The sequence below is a fragment of the Babylonia areolata genome, chromosome 19 (genome assembly GCF_041734735.1).
Source record: "Babylonia areolata isolate BAREFJ2019XMU chromosome 19, ASM4173473v1, whole genome shotgun sequence".
NCBI lineage: Eukaryota > Metazoa > Mollusca > Gastropoda > Neogastropoda > Buccinidae > Babylonia > Babylonia areolata.
The window spans coordinates 52,071,660-52,088,786 of record NC_134894.1 but is presented as its reverse complement, the minus strand read 5'-3'; the positions used below and the strand labels follow the sequence as shown (position 1 = coordinate 52,088,786).

The following is a 17,127-nucleotide window of genomic DNA, read 5'->3' as shown; positions in this document are numbered from 1 at the left end:
ACAGCTGCAGGACTGGCATGAATGTCACAAAAATAGGAGATTTATATGGAAATATCAATTTGCTAAATGATTTCAAGAAAGGAAGAAGGAAGCAAAAGGAATCTTTAGGCATCTTCTGTTTCCAAGATATTGCTGACAGTCACTGAAGAAATGTGTAACTTTGCAAGTAAGCAATCATCAGTAGGTGTTGTCCTATACATGTTGAATAAGGAAAGGCACTACTGATCACCACCACAGTGACTCAGAACAATTCTAAGGTCTGTTCTGTTTGGCCTGATGGTGGCCAAACATGGATACCTTTGGAAATCCATGTGGACTGAGCACAGGTGTGGCTGTGTATGGGGGACGGTAAAGGAAATGGAAGATGGGGCAAGACAAAGGAAAACACAAAGCATGAAAAAGTAGAGAGAAATAGGGTTTTATCAGAGAAAGGACTGTGTGCCATGACCTGACCCAGACCCATACAGTGGTGGTGTGTGCAGTGAGTTGAGGCTGCTGACAGTGGAGATGGATCGTGTGGCACCACAGGTGATGGAGGCTGCCAGGTTTGTGTCCGCTGGGGACAGGGGGCAGACAGACTCCCTACAACTGCTGGCGGATGACTGGATCAATGCTGTGAGTGCTTGGACGTGTGCCACTTTGTCTGCATGCACAGTGATGAATTTAAGCTTAAATTTTAGGCAGTGGTAAAGCATGGACCATATTGCATTTGCTTAAAAAAAACCCAAAAACATATGCATAAACCTAATGTGCTGGTTAGGCCTTGAGATTCTACAAGAATGTTATGTACTTGTGAGTGTGATTTGTTGGTGAAGCTGGTTTTGTTGATGATTAATGTTTGATTGTAACTTTGTGGAATCAGCGTAAATGATTATGATGATGGTGTATGATATGATTGTGTGTGTGTCTGTGTGTCTGTCTGTGTGTGTTTGTGTGTGTTTGTGTGTGTGTGTGTGTGTGTGAGCAGTGCAGAAGACTAGTCATAGTGGTGGATGTGGCTGTGGGGGACTGGCTGCTGCTGATAGAAAGCATCACACAGGCTGCCAGCGATCAGGACACTAACTGCCTCAAGTCCCAGGTCAGTTTCTCTGTGTATGTGTCTGCACATCTGTCTGCTTATGTATCATTACATATATACAGCCTTGTACTGCAATTTAAGTGCGCTTTCAAACTGTCTGATCATGATGGTGTCTACATAAGCAACTTTGAGTTTCCTTCCATTTCGTTCCAGTTCACTTGCAGAATCTAACTGGCAAATAGCACAGATTCTGTCATCATGTAGGTACTGTTGTGAAACATTTGATTCATACATGTGGACTTGAAATTAAGTGCAAGTGATTTGGGTGGTAGTTTTTACTCACTTTTGTAAACAGTGTGAGTCTGTGCAATAACCTTCAGTTGTGTGTGTGTGTGTGTCTGTGGTAAACTTTAATGTAATCATGCAAATATGCAGTCAGTTGATACTAAATTTGACATGGAAAGATTGGTTCTGTCTATAATTCTAACTATAATGACATTCCACTTCTGGGAAGAACACAAAATTTTTTAAAAATATTTTTGCAAAAACAATTACTGTTACATTTTTTCTTTGGTATTTACAATACTTAGCACTTTGTGGAGACGTAGTTAAATAGTTCATGTAGTTTTGCTGCGACAGACTATTTTGGTCATATATGAAAAATTCAACACATTTTCACACAGACAAAGACATACAAATTATATATCACTAGAAAGTTTACTGTCTCTTCTTTTAAGATTTTAAAACAGTTTTTTTCATTACATGCTGCTAAATTAAAAAAAAAAGAAAAGATTATGTCACTAAATACTGAAAAACAGAAACATTTGAAAAATAGGTATACTGTACTCACTAGGCATGTCATATCCATCAGCTAATCCACACAGAAGAACAAGATGGATTTTTCACACATTTAAGTTCCCTGATTCTCATAAATCAGTTTGAAGTCATATGTTGCACAACAAACTCTTAAAAAAAATAAATAAAAGATCACAACTCTGGAAAAACAGAAAACACAAAACCCTATAAAGCCATCACTTGAAAAAAAAAGAAAAAAAAGAACCCTATTTACACATTTCTGCTGCAGCTAAATCATTACTTGCTGTAGTCCTTGACTGTGTGAAACACTTCAAAGCATGGAACAGCACAGAGGGGCACTTTACACTGTTTGCACATGATTGTGGTGGATTTTTTGGTGTTTTTCAATTGTTGACGTGATGCTCCTTGTGCTTTCAGTTTGGCATAACACACTGTGCACTCTCTCTGTGTTTTCCTGGTCTGCTGCTCCTTGGTGGGTGGAATAGTTAGTAGGCCAGTGACTGCCTGGCCTCAGTCTCCCCATGTCTGCTCCTGTGTCTGGCAGATCTCCTCCTTATGCGTGTAAAGTGTTTTGAATTTCTGTAACAGACAATGCTGTCAGAAGAAAAAAAAAAGGAAAAAAGAAAAAAAAGAAGCTTTTGCATGTATTGCAAAAAAAAAAGGGCAAAAAAGCAAATGCAAAATAAACATCAATAATATTACACAGCATATAAACATGCATAATAATTCAGGAGTGACAGTATAGATAACACACATGCACAGACACGCCCACGCATAATACACTGACACACCCATTGCACAGACACCCCCCCACACAATTTAATAAGTGCATACACAGAAAATGCTAATTTTACATTAATCTATACAAATTATTCATTAAAAATTGTAAAAATCTACATTAATTACACAAGAAATAAATTAGCAACAATATCAAATTGTAAACACACTCACCTCAACAGGAGTGGGCGTGTCTGGAAAGTCAGTGAGAGTCCTGGGGTCCCAGTGAAAGGTGCAGCCAGTGGGAAGTTTGTCAGATCTTTTACCCACTCATACATGTATTCTTGTTCCTCATCGTCAGTATCTACAGTCATCAAGTCATCTTGTCTTGCAGTATGGCCATCACTTGTGTCATTATGGATTTCTGTCTCAGCGTCGTAGGGGTCAGTCAGCAAAGTTTTGTAATCACTTTCAAAATCATCATCTGGTACTAACTGAATGTCATCATCATCAGAAAAATCATCAGAGAATTCGTTACCAGAGTCTAGGAGGTCACGTTCAATGTCTGATCCTTCTTGTGTCAAAACTTCAACTGCCTCACGCAGGGAGTGAGTTTGCTGTGCCGCCATATTTGTTGTGTAAGAGCTGACCTTCGACCCAGTCAAGAAAGATTGAGAAAAAAAGCCTTTCATGCGATTCATGGTCAAAGGGAAAGAACTCAGTTTTTCCAAGACTGGTCCCTCAAGAAGCCTGATTAGTGTCCCTTTAAGTGAACACTGCTGAGTGTATGAAAAAAAATTCGGAGATCCGTCGTATCCTATGCTTTGGCACGTCGTTCTGAGCATTAATGTGACAATGAGTTAATGTGACATACTCTGATACTGACACGCTGATTAACAGCAGCCATTTTATAATTTTTTTTTTAATTGAAATAGGAACTTCTTTTGCTCAGTATGTATATTACATTGTATGTATATTACAATTTATATTACATTGAGGGGGGTTAGGGAGTGCACGGGAGGGGTAGTACCTCTAGAGGGGGGGCTTGTCACGCTCTTCCGGGAGTGGTTCGTCCTCTGTTGGTCCCCACTGGCACCCAGCTCTCACCTATGGGTCCTAGAAGCTGCTAGCATGCGGCAGCGCCCAACCCCTGGGCAACGGCTTTGACAGGTAGGCTAAACTAGGTGAGGGTAGCCGACGGGTCTCAAACCCTTGGTGAGCTAGGGCTTGTCTACCCAAGCATGTGAAGACTGAATCTGGCAGACTCTGCAGAAGAAACCTTCATGGTTCAACGGAGAGGTAGGCGGTTGCAGCAGAGCACTGTGGAGTGCTGAGGGCAGGATGAGGCACATAGGACATCCTGGTCATCCACTGCATCCGTTTCCATCTCCAGTTGTCTTGACCTCGTCTTGCCACTGGATACAGACGGTCTCGACAAGAGAGTGAGGTCGACGGTGAGCAATTCCTCCTCACTATAAACAAAGTCATCGCACAAGTCATCAGTCATCCTTCATCCCATACCATCATTTTCCCCAAGCCCTGTGGCGACAGGCGAGAGACGAAGCGACAGGTGTGGGTACACTGGCAGTCGTAGCCGCGCACCTGCACACAGGCGGCTCAGGCCATAGGGTCGTTTTTCACCGACTGGAGCAGCAGTGGAGATCGGCAGCCCCCTGAGCGACTGAGCAGCCCTCTTCAGGACAGCACTGCTCACCTCCATGGCATGAGGAAGGGGCTAGAAAAGGTGCCCTAAACATTGCCTGCTCCACACCACCCTAGTCAGCATACCGCGGCTGACGGGGACCCTACTCAAGCGGTCGACACACAGAGGAAAGAAAGAAGAAAACAAGGAGCACCCCATTAACCATTGCCACATGGAACGTGCGTACGCTTCTGGACAGAGGTGACTCAGCCAGACCACAGAGATGCACAGCACTCATTGCGAGTGAATTAGCCAGGTACAACATCGACATCGCTGCCTTAAGTGAGACCAGACTGGCAGAAGAAGGCGAACTCTGTGAGCGAGGCGCAGGCTACACCTTCTTTTGGAGTGGTCGCGGACCTGAAGAGAGACATGAGGCGGAAGTTGGCTTTGCAGTGAAGACAACCCTCGTTGGCAAGCTGGCTGGCCCCCCAAAAGGAGTGAACGATCGCCTGATGATGATGAAACTCCCTTTATGCAACCGGAAGAAGTTTACCACCATTGTCAGTGCCTACGCGCCCACCATGACCAACCCGGATGAGATCAAGGACAAGTTTTACGAGGACCTGAATGCTGTCATCTTCACTGTTCCCAACGCAGACAAGCTCATCATTCTTGGTGACTTTAACGCGAGAGTTGGTTGTGACAGCACCTCCTGGGAAGGCGTGATTGGGAAGCATGGGGTTGGTAACTGTAACAGCAATGGCCAACTACTTCTCCAGACATGTGCCGAGCACGACCTTCTTATCACAAACACCATCTTCTGCCTCCCTACGTGTAACAGGACGTCATGGCTGTATCCTCGCTCTGGGCATTGGCATATCATCGACTTTGTCATTGTCAGGAAGAGGGACAGGCAGGACGTACGAGTCACGAGGGCCATGTGCGGCGCCGAGTGCTGGACAGACCACCGCCTTATCGTCTCCAAGCTCAACCTCCGCATCCAGCCCAAGAGACGGCCTCAGGGCATGAAAGCACTCAAACGCCTGAATGTCAACAAGCTGGAGGTAGGCAACATCAAGCAGAGCTTTTGCTGACACCCTGGAGGAACGCCTTGAGTCCACCGTGCTGGACAACCAGAATGTGGAGGCAGCATGGGGCGCACTGCATGAGACGGTGTACAACACTGCCATGGAGTGCCTGGGGGCTTCTGTCAGGAAGCACAAAGACTAGTTTGATGAGAACTGCACTGAGATCAAGCAGCTGCTAGAAGACAAACGCCAAGCCTACAGAGCCCACATTGAAGATCCCAAGTCACAGTCAAAGAAAGACATACTGAAGAGCGCACACAGCACCATCCAGCTGAAGCTGCGGCAGATGCAGGATTCCTGGTTGAGCAACAAAGCTGATGAGATCCAGGGCTTTGCAGACAGGAACGACATGAAGAACTTCTATAACGGCTTGAAAGAAGTCTACGGTCCCACCACCTCCGGATCTGCTCCACTCCTCAGTGCTGATGGTTCTACCCTGATCACTGACAAGGACGGGATCCTTGAGAGATGGGCTGAACACTTTGACAGCGTACTGAACCACCCCTCCACCATCAATGATGAAGCCATCGACCGACTCCCCCAGGTACCAGTCAGTGAGTCGTTGGATGCCATTCCAACTTTGGAGGAGACCCAGAAAGCTATCCGTCTGCTATCCAGTGGCAAAGCCCCTGGCTCAGACTCCATTCCAGCTGAGGTCTACAAAGAAGGTGGTATGGCGCTGACTGAGAAGCTTCATCAGCTGTTCCAGCTCATTTGGCAGCATGAGGCAGTTCCACAGGACTTCAAAGACGCTTCCGTCATACACCTGTACAAGCGCAAAGGAAATCGTCAGGCCTGTGACAACCATCGTGGAATATCCCTGCTGTCCGTCGCAGGCAAGGCTCTGACCAGAGTGCTACTCAACCGTCTCATAGCGCACCTTGAGCAAGGTCTCCTACCAGAGAGCCAGTGTGGCTTCCGGAAAGAACGCAGGACTATCGACATGGTGTTTGCTGCCAGGCAGCTCCAGGAGAAGTGTCAGGAACAGAACGCCGACCTTTACTCCACCTATGTCGATCTGACCAAGGCCTTCGATACTGTTAGCAGAGATGGCCTTTGGAGAATCATGGCGAAGTATGGGTGTCCCAGAAAGTTCATCACCATCATACGGCAACTACACGATGGGATGCTGGCCCGAGTCCAAGACAAGGAAAGACTTCAGAACCATTCCCTGTCTCCAGCGGAGTCAAGCAAGGGTGTGTTCTTGCCCCCACCCTGTTCAGTCTCATATTTTCAGCCATGCTGACAGATGCCTTCAGAGACGCTGACGTAGGCATTGGCATCAGGTACTGCACAGATGGCTCACTCTTCAACCTCATGAGGCTTCAAGCAAAAACCAAGGTGAGGACAGACACCGTCAACGACTTCCTGTTTGCTGATGACTGCGCTCTCAACGCTGCCTCTGAAGCTGACATGCAGCACAGTGTTGACAAGTTCTCTGCTGCCTGTGACAACTTTGGCCTCACAATCAGCACAAAGAAGACTGAGGTGATGCATCAGCCAGCTCCAGGAAAGCCTTACATTGAACCAAACATCTTCATCAACGGGCAACGACTGAACGCGGTGGACAAGTTCACATACCTGGGCAGTACACTCTCTTGCACAGTTGTCATCAACGACGCGGTGAATGCCAGACTCGCCAAAGCCAGTGCTGCCTTCGGCAGATTCCATAAGAACGTTTGGAACAGAAGAGGCATCACCCTGGAGACGAAGCTTAAAGTATACAAGGCCATAGTTCTCACCACACTGCTCTATGGATGTGAATCATGGACGGTCTACAAATGCCACGCCAAAAAGCTGAACCACTTCCACACCACCAGCCTCAGAAAACTTCTCGGCATGAAGTGGCAAGAGAAGATCCCTGACACAGAGGTGCTCACTTGTGCAAACTTGCCGAGCATCCACACCATCTTGATGCAGACCCAGCTGCGCTGGGCAGGCCATGTAGTTCGCATGCCAGACCACCGGCTCCCCAAGAAACTGCTGTACGGCGAACTCCAACATGGCAAGCGCTCCCATGGAGGCCAAAAGAAGCGCTTCAAAGACACTCTGAAAACTTCTCTGAAGGCCTTCAACATCAGCCACGACACATGGGAGCTGAATGCAATGGACAGACCAAAGTGGCATTCAGCTGTCCACAAAGGCGCCAAATCCTGTGAGGCCAACAGAATCGCTGCAGCAGAGAAACGCAGACAGGCCAGGAAAAGCAGTGCCAGCAAGTCCCCAACAGCCGCCACCATCCCCTGTCCACACTGCGTCAGAACCTTCCGGGCGCGGATTGGCCTGACCAGTCATCTGTGCACCCACAGAGCCCAACCCACCCACCCCCAGGATGACTAGATGGTCCTCGTCGATCCTGACGGACGAACCACATATTACATTGACACACACATCTCTCAAATTCACTTTGAAATGAAATGCCAGTCTGAATTAAAAAATAATTTCTTTGAAACAGATCTGAGTCACATAAAACATTATATTTTAAGATATCACTCTGGGCATAGAAAGGCTGTTGTGTTTTATACTCAATTTCAAGTTCTTACACTGTTTACATTTGCCCAAGTAGTCTTTTTCGGAAAATATAAGATCATGCACATTAAAAAAAATATTCATTTAACTACACACACTTTACCATGACCCACCAGTGCAGACTCCAGCAGGGGTCTGATTCCTGTCCTGTGCAAACTACTACCCACCTATGCGGGGGAAACAAAAGTAGCTACGGCTGATAACCTCCCAGAAGTAGGTTACCTCCCCTTTGTATCCCTGACTTGAGTTCTCTTTTTCCGGCAACCATCTTGACTCCTGCTCCTGTGCTGTTCATTCGGCTAATTTTTTTTTTATATTTTCTGCCTCTCTATTGATTCTTTGACATTTATGCTTTGTGTTTGACGATGACTTCTTACAGGTCACAAACTTACTGAGCTTGTTCTGGCGATAGAGCTAAAATTAATCACAATCCTGGACACTTGTACATCGTTTGAGGCCCCGTTACTCTGGGCCTCCTACCTCGGGCTCTCTCAACAATGTACCCCATGCCTCCTCCACTCTTCCGGTCGACTCCAGACCACTACCACCTCCTACACCTCCTCAGATGGCATCTCTGGGTTTGTTTACCCACACGCAGGTCAGTAGTGCCGTTTCCTTCTTTGATTCGATTGATCCATGTCCGTGCTCCATGTTTTTTCGGCTCTGCCAGTCGGCAGTGCACGAGTCGCCCTCTTCTGTCCCTTTCCCCGTGCCCAAAATCTTAATGACTGAATGTGCGTCCCCTTTGGGGAACTAACAGGGAAATACATCTGCCATTTCGCACACTCAGTCAAATCCTATATGATTTTCGTCCGTGATGGCAGCCAGACAATGTATCCACGACCCACATGTGGCATGCCCCAGCAGTTTCGCGTCCAATGACAACCGATTTGGGTGGGATGCCCTCCCTCTAGGTAGGGAGGAAGGTGGACCATAGGGGACACACATGCTGATATGTGTGCACCCTCCCCCTCACCCTGAGCGTCGTATTCAAGGGAGGCATCTGCCGCTTCGGCACTCCTGCCAGTGAGCGCCACGGTTACCTCCCTTGCACCGGCAAAGCGCCTCACTCACAATGCGGGTGCATGCACGGCCCCTCCTACCTCGGTGGTGGTGGTTTCTTCTGCCCCACTGACGGACTGTTAGCCAAACTGTTATTGGCACTTCTGCGTCGGAATGCTTATATAACTTTATCCTGCTACTCGGCAGTGCTGGGGCTACCCTTGTCTATCCCTTTATCTGTCAACACAAAAAGTTTGGCGGTCGGTCCACACGGAGAAACTATTCACGAGGTTGGACCGCTGTTCAGCTACAAGGGTCGCACATCCCACGGCAAGCCAACAGACTTGCCACACCCTCAGTATTCATTCACAACGTCTGTGACACTGACTTACGGCGCCGTTATGCCACATGCCCCAACTGTCTCGTGTCCATTGGCGACCAGTTTGCATAGGGATGCCCATGACACCAAGGGACGCTATAATTATCCCCCTTGTGTCCCAATTCACCCGTGTCGGTTATGGTGGCATTGAACCACGGACTCCCACACAAGGAATGACATTTCTCCCCCTACGACGAGGAAGCGCCACACCAGGGGATATGTGCTCAAAAGGCATCATCCGTTTCGCCAACAAACCTGCACCAAGGGAGTCAGCTCCACTTTTGCAACCTTGGCGATTGGTGATGCAGTTTCTTCCCTTGCACCTACACAGCAAGTCACTCCAGCCCCCTTTACTGACCACCAGCGATGTTTCTTCGCATTCTGCTAGGGCCTTGCTGCCCACCTGTGGGCTCAATGCAGAAGCTTCTATCAGTTACTGACAACCTCACTCAGCAACTGCACCTTTAGCTTTTTCTTGCTCTGTTTTGCAGGCTATGTGCCACTCAACTTTTGGGCTCTTCACCCCCCAGCACTTCCAGACAGACACACAGTCCTCTGCAAGCGACCAATCTTCTCACCATTCTTTTCTATATATACACAATAATGTAAAATGAAACATAAATAATATTAGTATTTCTGTTTTTCGTAAGAATGATTTATTAACAACAATCACACACACACACACACACACACACGCACACGCACAAATCACACATGCCTGTATACTTACCTCTCTGTATACATCTCTGCGTGTGTTTTGGTGATATGTTTATGCATATTTTATATAAATATGTACCATTTTATTTCTATCTCTATACATTGAGATTCACTCAATAAGCAATATATGCACAGACAGCTCATATACATTTGCACCATTCTGTACATGATGCGGAGGACTTTGTGTGTCTACATGCAGACACGATATATATATTTGTAGGTACAGATCTTATATATGTATATACATACACAGAGTCTTCTATATTACTAATTAAGTACACATACTCATCCACTAGGGTATAGTTGTGTACACTACACATATTGTTGTACAGGTGTTCATTTTTGATTCACTTGTGCAAACAAAGTGAGTCTTATGTTATAACCCGGTGTTCGGTTGTCTGTGTGTGTGTGTGTGTATGTGTGTGTGTGTGTGTGTGTTTGTGTCCATTGCAGACTTTAACATTGCCATTTTCTCTGGAAATACTTTGTCTGCCAATACCAAATTTGGCTTAGATATAGTATGAAAAAAATTCTTCACAGTCATACCAATAATAGGTAGTAAGTCTCCCGAATTCAGCTGTATTTCCGTATCATTAACAGTTTTATTTCGTTAAGGTTCGGTCTGAAATCTGAAAAATTTAAAAACCACTTATCATTGACTTGCTGGAAAGTAGGTTATGTTTGATGAGAAGACATGACTCGTTTTTCATGTTCGCAATTAAAAGCAAAGAAATACACATTCTGGACAGAAAACATACAGTGACACTAACTACATTATTGACATGTTTATCGCATATAAATATTCTAAAGTGGATACTGAGTTAACTAGAATGAACAGAAAAGAAAATTTGAATTGACCGTTTCACTGTCTTGTCTACATGGCACTGGTCAGTGCAGATCTTGACTAAACATTTTGCAAATCCTGAGGCGATGTCAATTTCTTAAGTAATCATCAACATGTTTACTGCATATGAATGTTTTAAAGTTGATACTTAATTAACTAGAATGAACAGAAAAAAGAAGTTGAATGGATGGTGTCCAGTGTCAGTGAGTGGAAGGACAAAGATTGTCGGGCACGGATCTCTGCAGATCTACAAAAACGGACATATATTGCATTGTTTTTGAGGTGATGGGAATGTCTCCTTTACCTTGGACTTGAAAGAAATTTTTTAATGCCCAAGATATACCAAAATAAGATTTAAACAGCGTTACAACTTCGATTGCCGCTGTCGATTCATTCTGCTAAAAGCACATGCTCAAATACAAATTTTTGAACATCAATGTTGAACCTTCATTAGCGCAGTGGGTAAAACCACTCCTTTTCGACCCAAATATCCGTGGTTTGAATCTGCATTGAAGACCTTTTTTTTTCATTTTTTTTTCATGAAGCTGTATATAATTATGATAACAAATAGAGAACACATTTCAACAACCTAAATTTCAATTTTCATAAGTTTTTACTAGTATTTTTTTCTTTAACTCATTCTATACTGCCCGATGACTTCCTTCAATATACTCTCTGTACTGGCTGTTTGTTTATGTTACAAGAAAAATATCTAAAAAAAAGAATGCAATTACATACACTGTTACAGCTGTGAAATTTTGTGATGATATAAAGAATAGAATGGACAAATATTTGGCAAAGTTTCAAAACACTCACATAATTATTGATTATTTTATATCATATTTTGAACAAAACTGTGTTTTTCACAACTGACATAAAGGGGGTGAGTTTTTCTCATGTAACAGAATTTTTACAAATGTAGTCTTTTGTAACCGTAGACACTTGCTGATTGTTGCAATGAGGATGCCCTCACTTGGTGCAAGGAGGGATGAAGCAGTCCAATTCAGGAGTGCCACTTGGACACAAGCTCTCCATTCCTACCATGGTCACAAGACATCCTTTGTTCCCTCCCTTGTCTAGAACAACCCTAGGTTTGCACCACTGTGGTTTAGCTAACAGCTGCAGACGGCCCTAGCTGGCCCTTCCATTAATGGGTGTCAGTCATCGCCTTCCAAGTTTTATCGGTGTAAAGACTGCCAAGAACAACCCTAGGTTTGCACCACTGTGTTTATGCTAAGTCTCACACGGGCCCTACTTCCTAGCTGGCCCTGCCATTCATGGATGTCTGTCTTCAGTAAACTTTAACGTTTGTATTTGCTTGACTATTACAAGTGGCACAGGAAATTAACTTGGCAAGATGTTATGTATTAGTAAGGCCTTTGAAGTCATCCCCTTTATAATGATATGGTAAACAAGGTAATTGTTTGCAAAGCAGAAAAAAACTAGACAGAGACCATAATATGCAATCAGTTTTATTCAAACTTGGTCTTGTGACTTGGTTATTGGTACATCATGATCCCTAAAGAAAATCAGAATCAGAGGTCAAAGGTCAAGGTCACAACTTGGCATATGATGTTGATTGGAAACATTTCTGCATGGAAGAGAGAGAAGGTCTTCCTTTTAATCTTCACCAAACTTGGTCCAATGATTGGTCATGGTGAAAATAAAACCTGCGAAAAGACACTAGGTCAGAAATCAAGGTCACAACATGGTCTATTGAGAAAATATAAAGGATAATAGAACTTCTATTTTTCATCCAATTTTCATTCAGCATGGTATACCATATAGTGATTTGTTTTTACCAGAACATCAGTGCTTTGTAAGTTAACATAAAGATCACTTCAGTGTGTCTTTTTGCTAGATATCCATTTTGCAGGGGTTTTTTTTGCTTTTGAAAAAAAGTTTTTCTTTGTTGGATTGAGTGCATACTACAAGTGAGTCTTGAAGGCCTCAATCTTGAAAAAGATTTAATGTGGTAGTATTTTCTCAATATGATGATTCCACTTGATTTGACCTGGTCTCAACTGTATGATATCAGAATCAGTCAATATGTCTGATTCAGGAAACTTACACAGACACAGGCATGCACTGTAACTTTTATGAACAAACGTAAGTGAACACCGATCAGCATTACTGGTACCTTGTAATTTAAAGCAATATTTTACCAATAGCATGTATTCCATATTAAATCACTACCATCGTTTTCCAGCTGTCAGTACTGGATCGTAATCAGAGGGAGATGAATCAGCTGCTGACCCGAGCAAAGCTGCTGGAAGGTAAACACATTGCTCGGGGATCCGACATCGTTCACTTCTTTCAGGAGGCACAGTTGGAACTGGACAATCTGACAGTCACCCTGAAGACCACTGCTGACAGCTTGGCCACCACAGGTGAGCATTGGTATCACAGTGCTCATGGTTCTTGTTTAGCTTGGCATCTCTGTCATGTCTTACCTGTTGGGGGGTGGGGGGGAGGGTCTTTGGGGGGGGGGGGGGGGGGCTTCACCACTCACCCATCGCCACAAGACTTGAAGTAGCAGAATGTGTTCAAAGTCAAGATTTATGCTTGATTTTGATTAACGTGAGGAAGAGTTATAATTTAGTAAATCGGAGAGTAAAACATCAGCCTCACTCTCTTGTCCTGGCTCATCCGTATCCAGTACCAAGAGTCAAGACAGCTGGAGATAAGTTGGGATGCAGTGGATGGCCAGCAGTGTTCTACGTGTTTCGCTGTACCCTGAGTGCGCTGCACAGTGCTTTGATGGGTTTGCTTTTCTACCCCTTGGAATGCTAGGTGGTGGTCTCCTCCATGTTGTCTGCCGAATCCAGTCTTCGCATGCATAGGTAGAGAAGCCATAACTCACCGAGGATTTTAGACTTGTCAGCTACCCTCACCAGGTTTTGCTGACCAGTTGAAGTAGTTGTCCAGTGTGCAGCCACTGTTGTATGCAGACAGCTACAGGGAGCCACTGGTCAGAGCTGAGGGCCAGGTTAGGACCAGTTCAGATAATGATGTTAATGATTATAATGATTTAATTCATAAAGCTCCTTTCCATGTAAAACATGCTCAGTTGCGCTGTACAATGTCAGTACCAATATTTGAAACATGTATTTAAACACTAAAATGAAAAACTTACATGCATAACCCTTAACAGTCAGCCAACCAAACACTCAAAAACAAATTTATACACACACACACTCACAGACACACACACATACACTCACAGAGACACACACACACACGCATACACACACACACACACGATACACACAATCATCACAGACTATACACACTCATCATACATATGACATGAAAAAGCCTAAATAATACAATATCATACCACAATACTTAATTGATAAAATATTATACCACAATACTTAAAAAAACATATCACAACACTGAAAATTCACTTCAACTCTTTGCAATGGTCATACACATCACAATGCAATAAAAGATATATTTCAAAGTGCAAAATTTAAAAGCAGTCACACCCTTCCCCCTCCCCACAACACATCACCACACACTAATAGGCACTCATTTGCATGTATTATGCTAGGTGAAGTTGAAATAGGTGCGTCTTTAAATTTTTTTAAGGTTGAAAAACACGGGGAGTGTTCCTGAAACAAAGGCAGGGAGTTCCAGACTGTGCAGGCAAAGACTGTTAGAGAAAGATTTTTTGCCAAAGGTCTCATGGGAGAACCAAGGAACTGTCAGCAGAGAGGCATCAAATGTGCGCAGCGACTTAGAAGAATAGTATAGATGGAGAAGATCTGAAAGATATGGTGGCATATTGTTGTGATAGAGACACCAAAAGCAGAGAAAAGCTACTTTGTATCAAATTCTTGATTTAACCCTCTGACATTTTATCCGGCTGCAGCCCGCCAGCTGGAAACCCCTGCCTTTTCTTTACACCTGCTGCAGCCCACCAACTGGAAACCCCTGCCTTTTCTTTACACCTGCTGCAGCCCGCCAGCTGGAAACCCCTGCCTTTTCTTTACACCTGCTGCAGCCCACCAGCTGGAAACCCCTGCCTTTTCTTTACACCTGCTGCAGCCCACCAGCTGGAAACCCCTGCCTTTTCTTTACACCTGCTGCAGCCCGCAGGCTGCGAGTCAAGCATGGTGGGGAATTTCCATCACACACTGACCATGGCTTTGCACACACATACCATGACTGAAGATTCCTGCAAAAGTCAGGATAAACCAATGAAAGAAAATGGTGCCACTTTTGGCACTAAACAGACCCCCGTTCATTAGTATTTGGCACCTCCGAAAGTGGAGTATGGCTGCCTAAATGGCGGGGTAAAAACGGTCATACACATAAAAGCCCACTCATGTACATATGAGTGAACATGGGAGTTGAAGCCCACGAACAAAGAAGAAGAAGAAGAAGAATTTGGCCCTCATCTTGCAGTTTCATTCACAGGCTTCTTGGAGCTGAAATTGGCAGCCAGTATTAAAAGTGAAGTGTGGGAGGATTACATGAAGGCAGAAGTTGAGGCTGTTGTGCGTCAACTGGAGAAGTATGAAAGAGAAAAAAAAATAGATGTAGATGGATACAGAGACAAAACAGGAGAAGATAATGAAGCGGAAAGTGATCCCGAAGATAACATTTTTGTGGCATCATTTCAGAGCAGGTGGTGAAGCACAGCAGCAGAAACACTGGTTAAAGTCCCCTTCATACTCTTCCGCTGAATGTAAAGCCATCAGATTATTATTATTTTTTATTTGTGCCTGAATATTTTTTTCAAAGTGCAGCGAACGAAACCAATAAATACGCCAAGCAGTGACATGGTGTAGGGTGACAGGTGACCCAGCTGTGACAACTGCATTGCAACAGACATCTAGCTGACTATTGGTGAATGAGACACCCAGTGTTTATGTAAATAGTAGGGTGTGTGTATATTTCTAAATAATGTATTCTGTGTGCTACAGTCTTTGTTTTACTCACTGTTTTTGGGTACTTTCCACACAGAAAAGATAGACTTGGCAACACTAATTTTGTGACAAGTATGTATTTTCGATAGGATTACTATGATGGTGGCAAGGTGGGGGAAAAGTTCCGGTAGGACTGTATTTACTATTTCTGACTCACAAATGTATACTGTGCATGGCAGAGGGTAGTTGTACACTAACTGCATGATGCCACTGTGATTTTACTTGTATTTTGTGACAACAGAGGCGACAGCAACATGACAGATGTATGTTGGACACACTTTTCAGTGTGCAGAACAAAGCTCAATAACTTGCGAACACTTAGGCCAGATATGACCGCATTGCAATGAATAGTAAGTCTGTGGTGCTGTGTGTACTTGAGGAACTTATTTTCTTTTAAAATGTGTAAAAAGTTTAGAATACTGGGATGAGTTTCTCAGTAACACATGCAAATATTAGAGGGTTAACTCACTCGGCACAGCAAGTTTTCTCCCATGCTTTTCCCTGCAAACGGTCCATTTGTAAGGGTTTGGAAAAAAATTACAAAAAATACAAAATACAGAATAAGAAAATGAAACTTTCAGAACTGGTTTATTACGTGTTAGGCTATTACATTTAAAAAAAATCAAATTTCTCATCTTATTTTTACAGTTTTGCCATTATGTAAAAAATAATGCCAATTTTTCACCCCGAATCACCATACCAATGCTTGCTTTCTGCACTTAATTCACTCTCTTCTTCGTCATCATCCATTTCTTCGATGTCCGACCCTTCAGTTTGTAGCATTTCAAGTACTTCGGCAACACTAAAGCATTGCCATTGCTGCCTTGTTCGCTCTGCAATGTTTTGAGAAGAACCTGCTTCAGGCGCTATTTGCTAACAGGCTGCCACGCGAGCAGGCGACCGGTCAGTGACTTTGTCAGGCCACACATTACAGGCTGGCCAATCATACCATTAGGCTGTGGAGTGACCCAGAATAGTGCACTCTGCTTGGCTAATCACAAAATCATGTGTACAGCATGTGATGGACTTTATTTACCAAATACGTTTTTAATTACACATACTTAACCGTGACGCAACTAGTGCAGACTCCGGCAGGGTTCTGACATTCCTGCCTGTGCAAACTACTATCCGCCTATGCGGAGAAAATGAAACTACGGCCGATAACCTCCCAGAAGTAGGTAACCTCCCCTTTGTCCCGCTGGCTAGCGCCCTCTTTTTCCGGCAGCCATTATGACTCCTGTCCTGTGCTCTCCATACGGCTAAGTTTTTTTTCGTATTTTCTGTCTATCGATTCTCTGGCGTTCTTGTTTTTTGTCAAATTTTGTCTCGAACCAGGTCACATAATTATATGGTTCGATTGGGTTATCGGGCTAAAATTATGGCGCGATCGAAATCGATTCGCGGTCACTCTGGGCCCTCTATTTATGGCTCTCTC

The 17,127-nt window shown here is 44.2% G+C and overlaps 1 protein-coding gene across 3 annotated transcripts in view; it reads left to right on the top strand.

Moving 5' to 3' along the window:
* LOC143293831 (uncharacterized) overlaps positions 1-17,127 on the top strand; it is a 208,714-nt gene that overhangs the window by 100,930 nt on the left and 90,657 nt on the right. For all 3 annotated transcript variants that reach the window (XM_076605113.1, XM_076605112.1, XM_076605111.1), the window contains exons 13-15: positions 483-615; positions 968-1,078; positions 12,965-13,145. In XM_076605113.1, the coding sequence (XP_076461228.1) occupies positions 483-615; positions 968-1,078; positions 12,965-13,145 (425 nt within the window). The remainder of the gene's footprint in view (positions 1-482; positions 616-967; positions 1,079-12,964; positions 13,146-17,127) is intronic.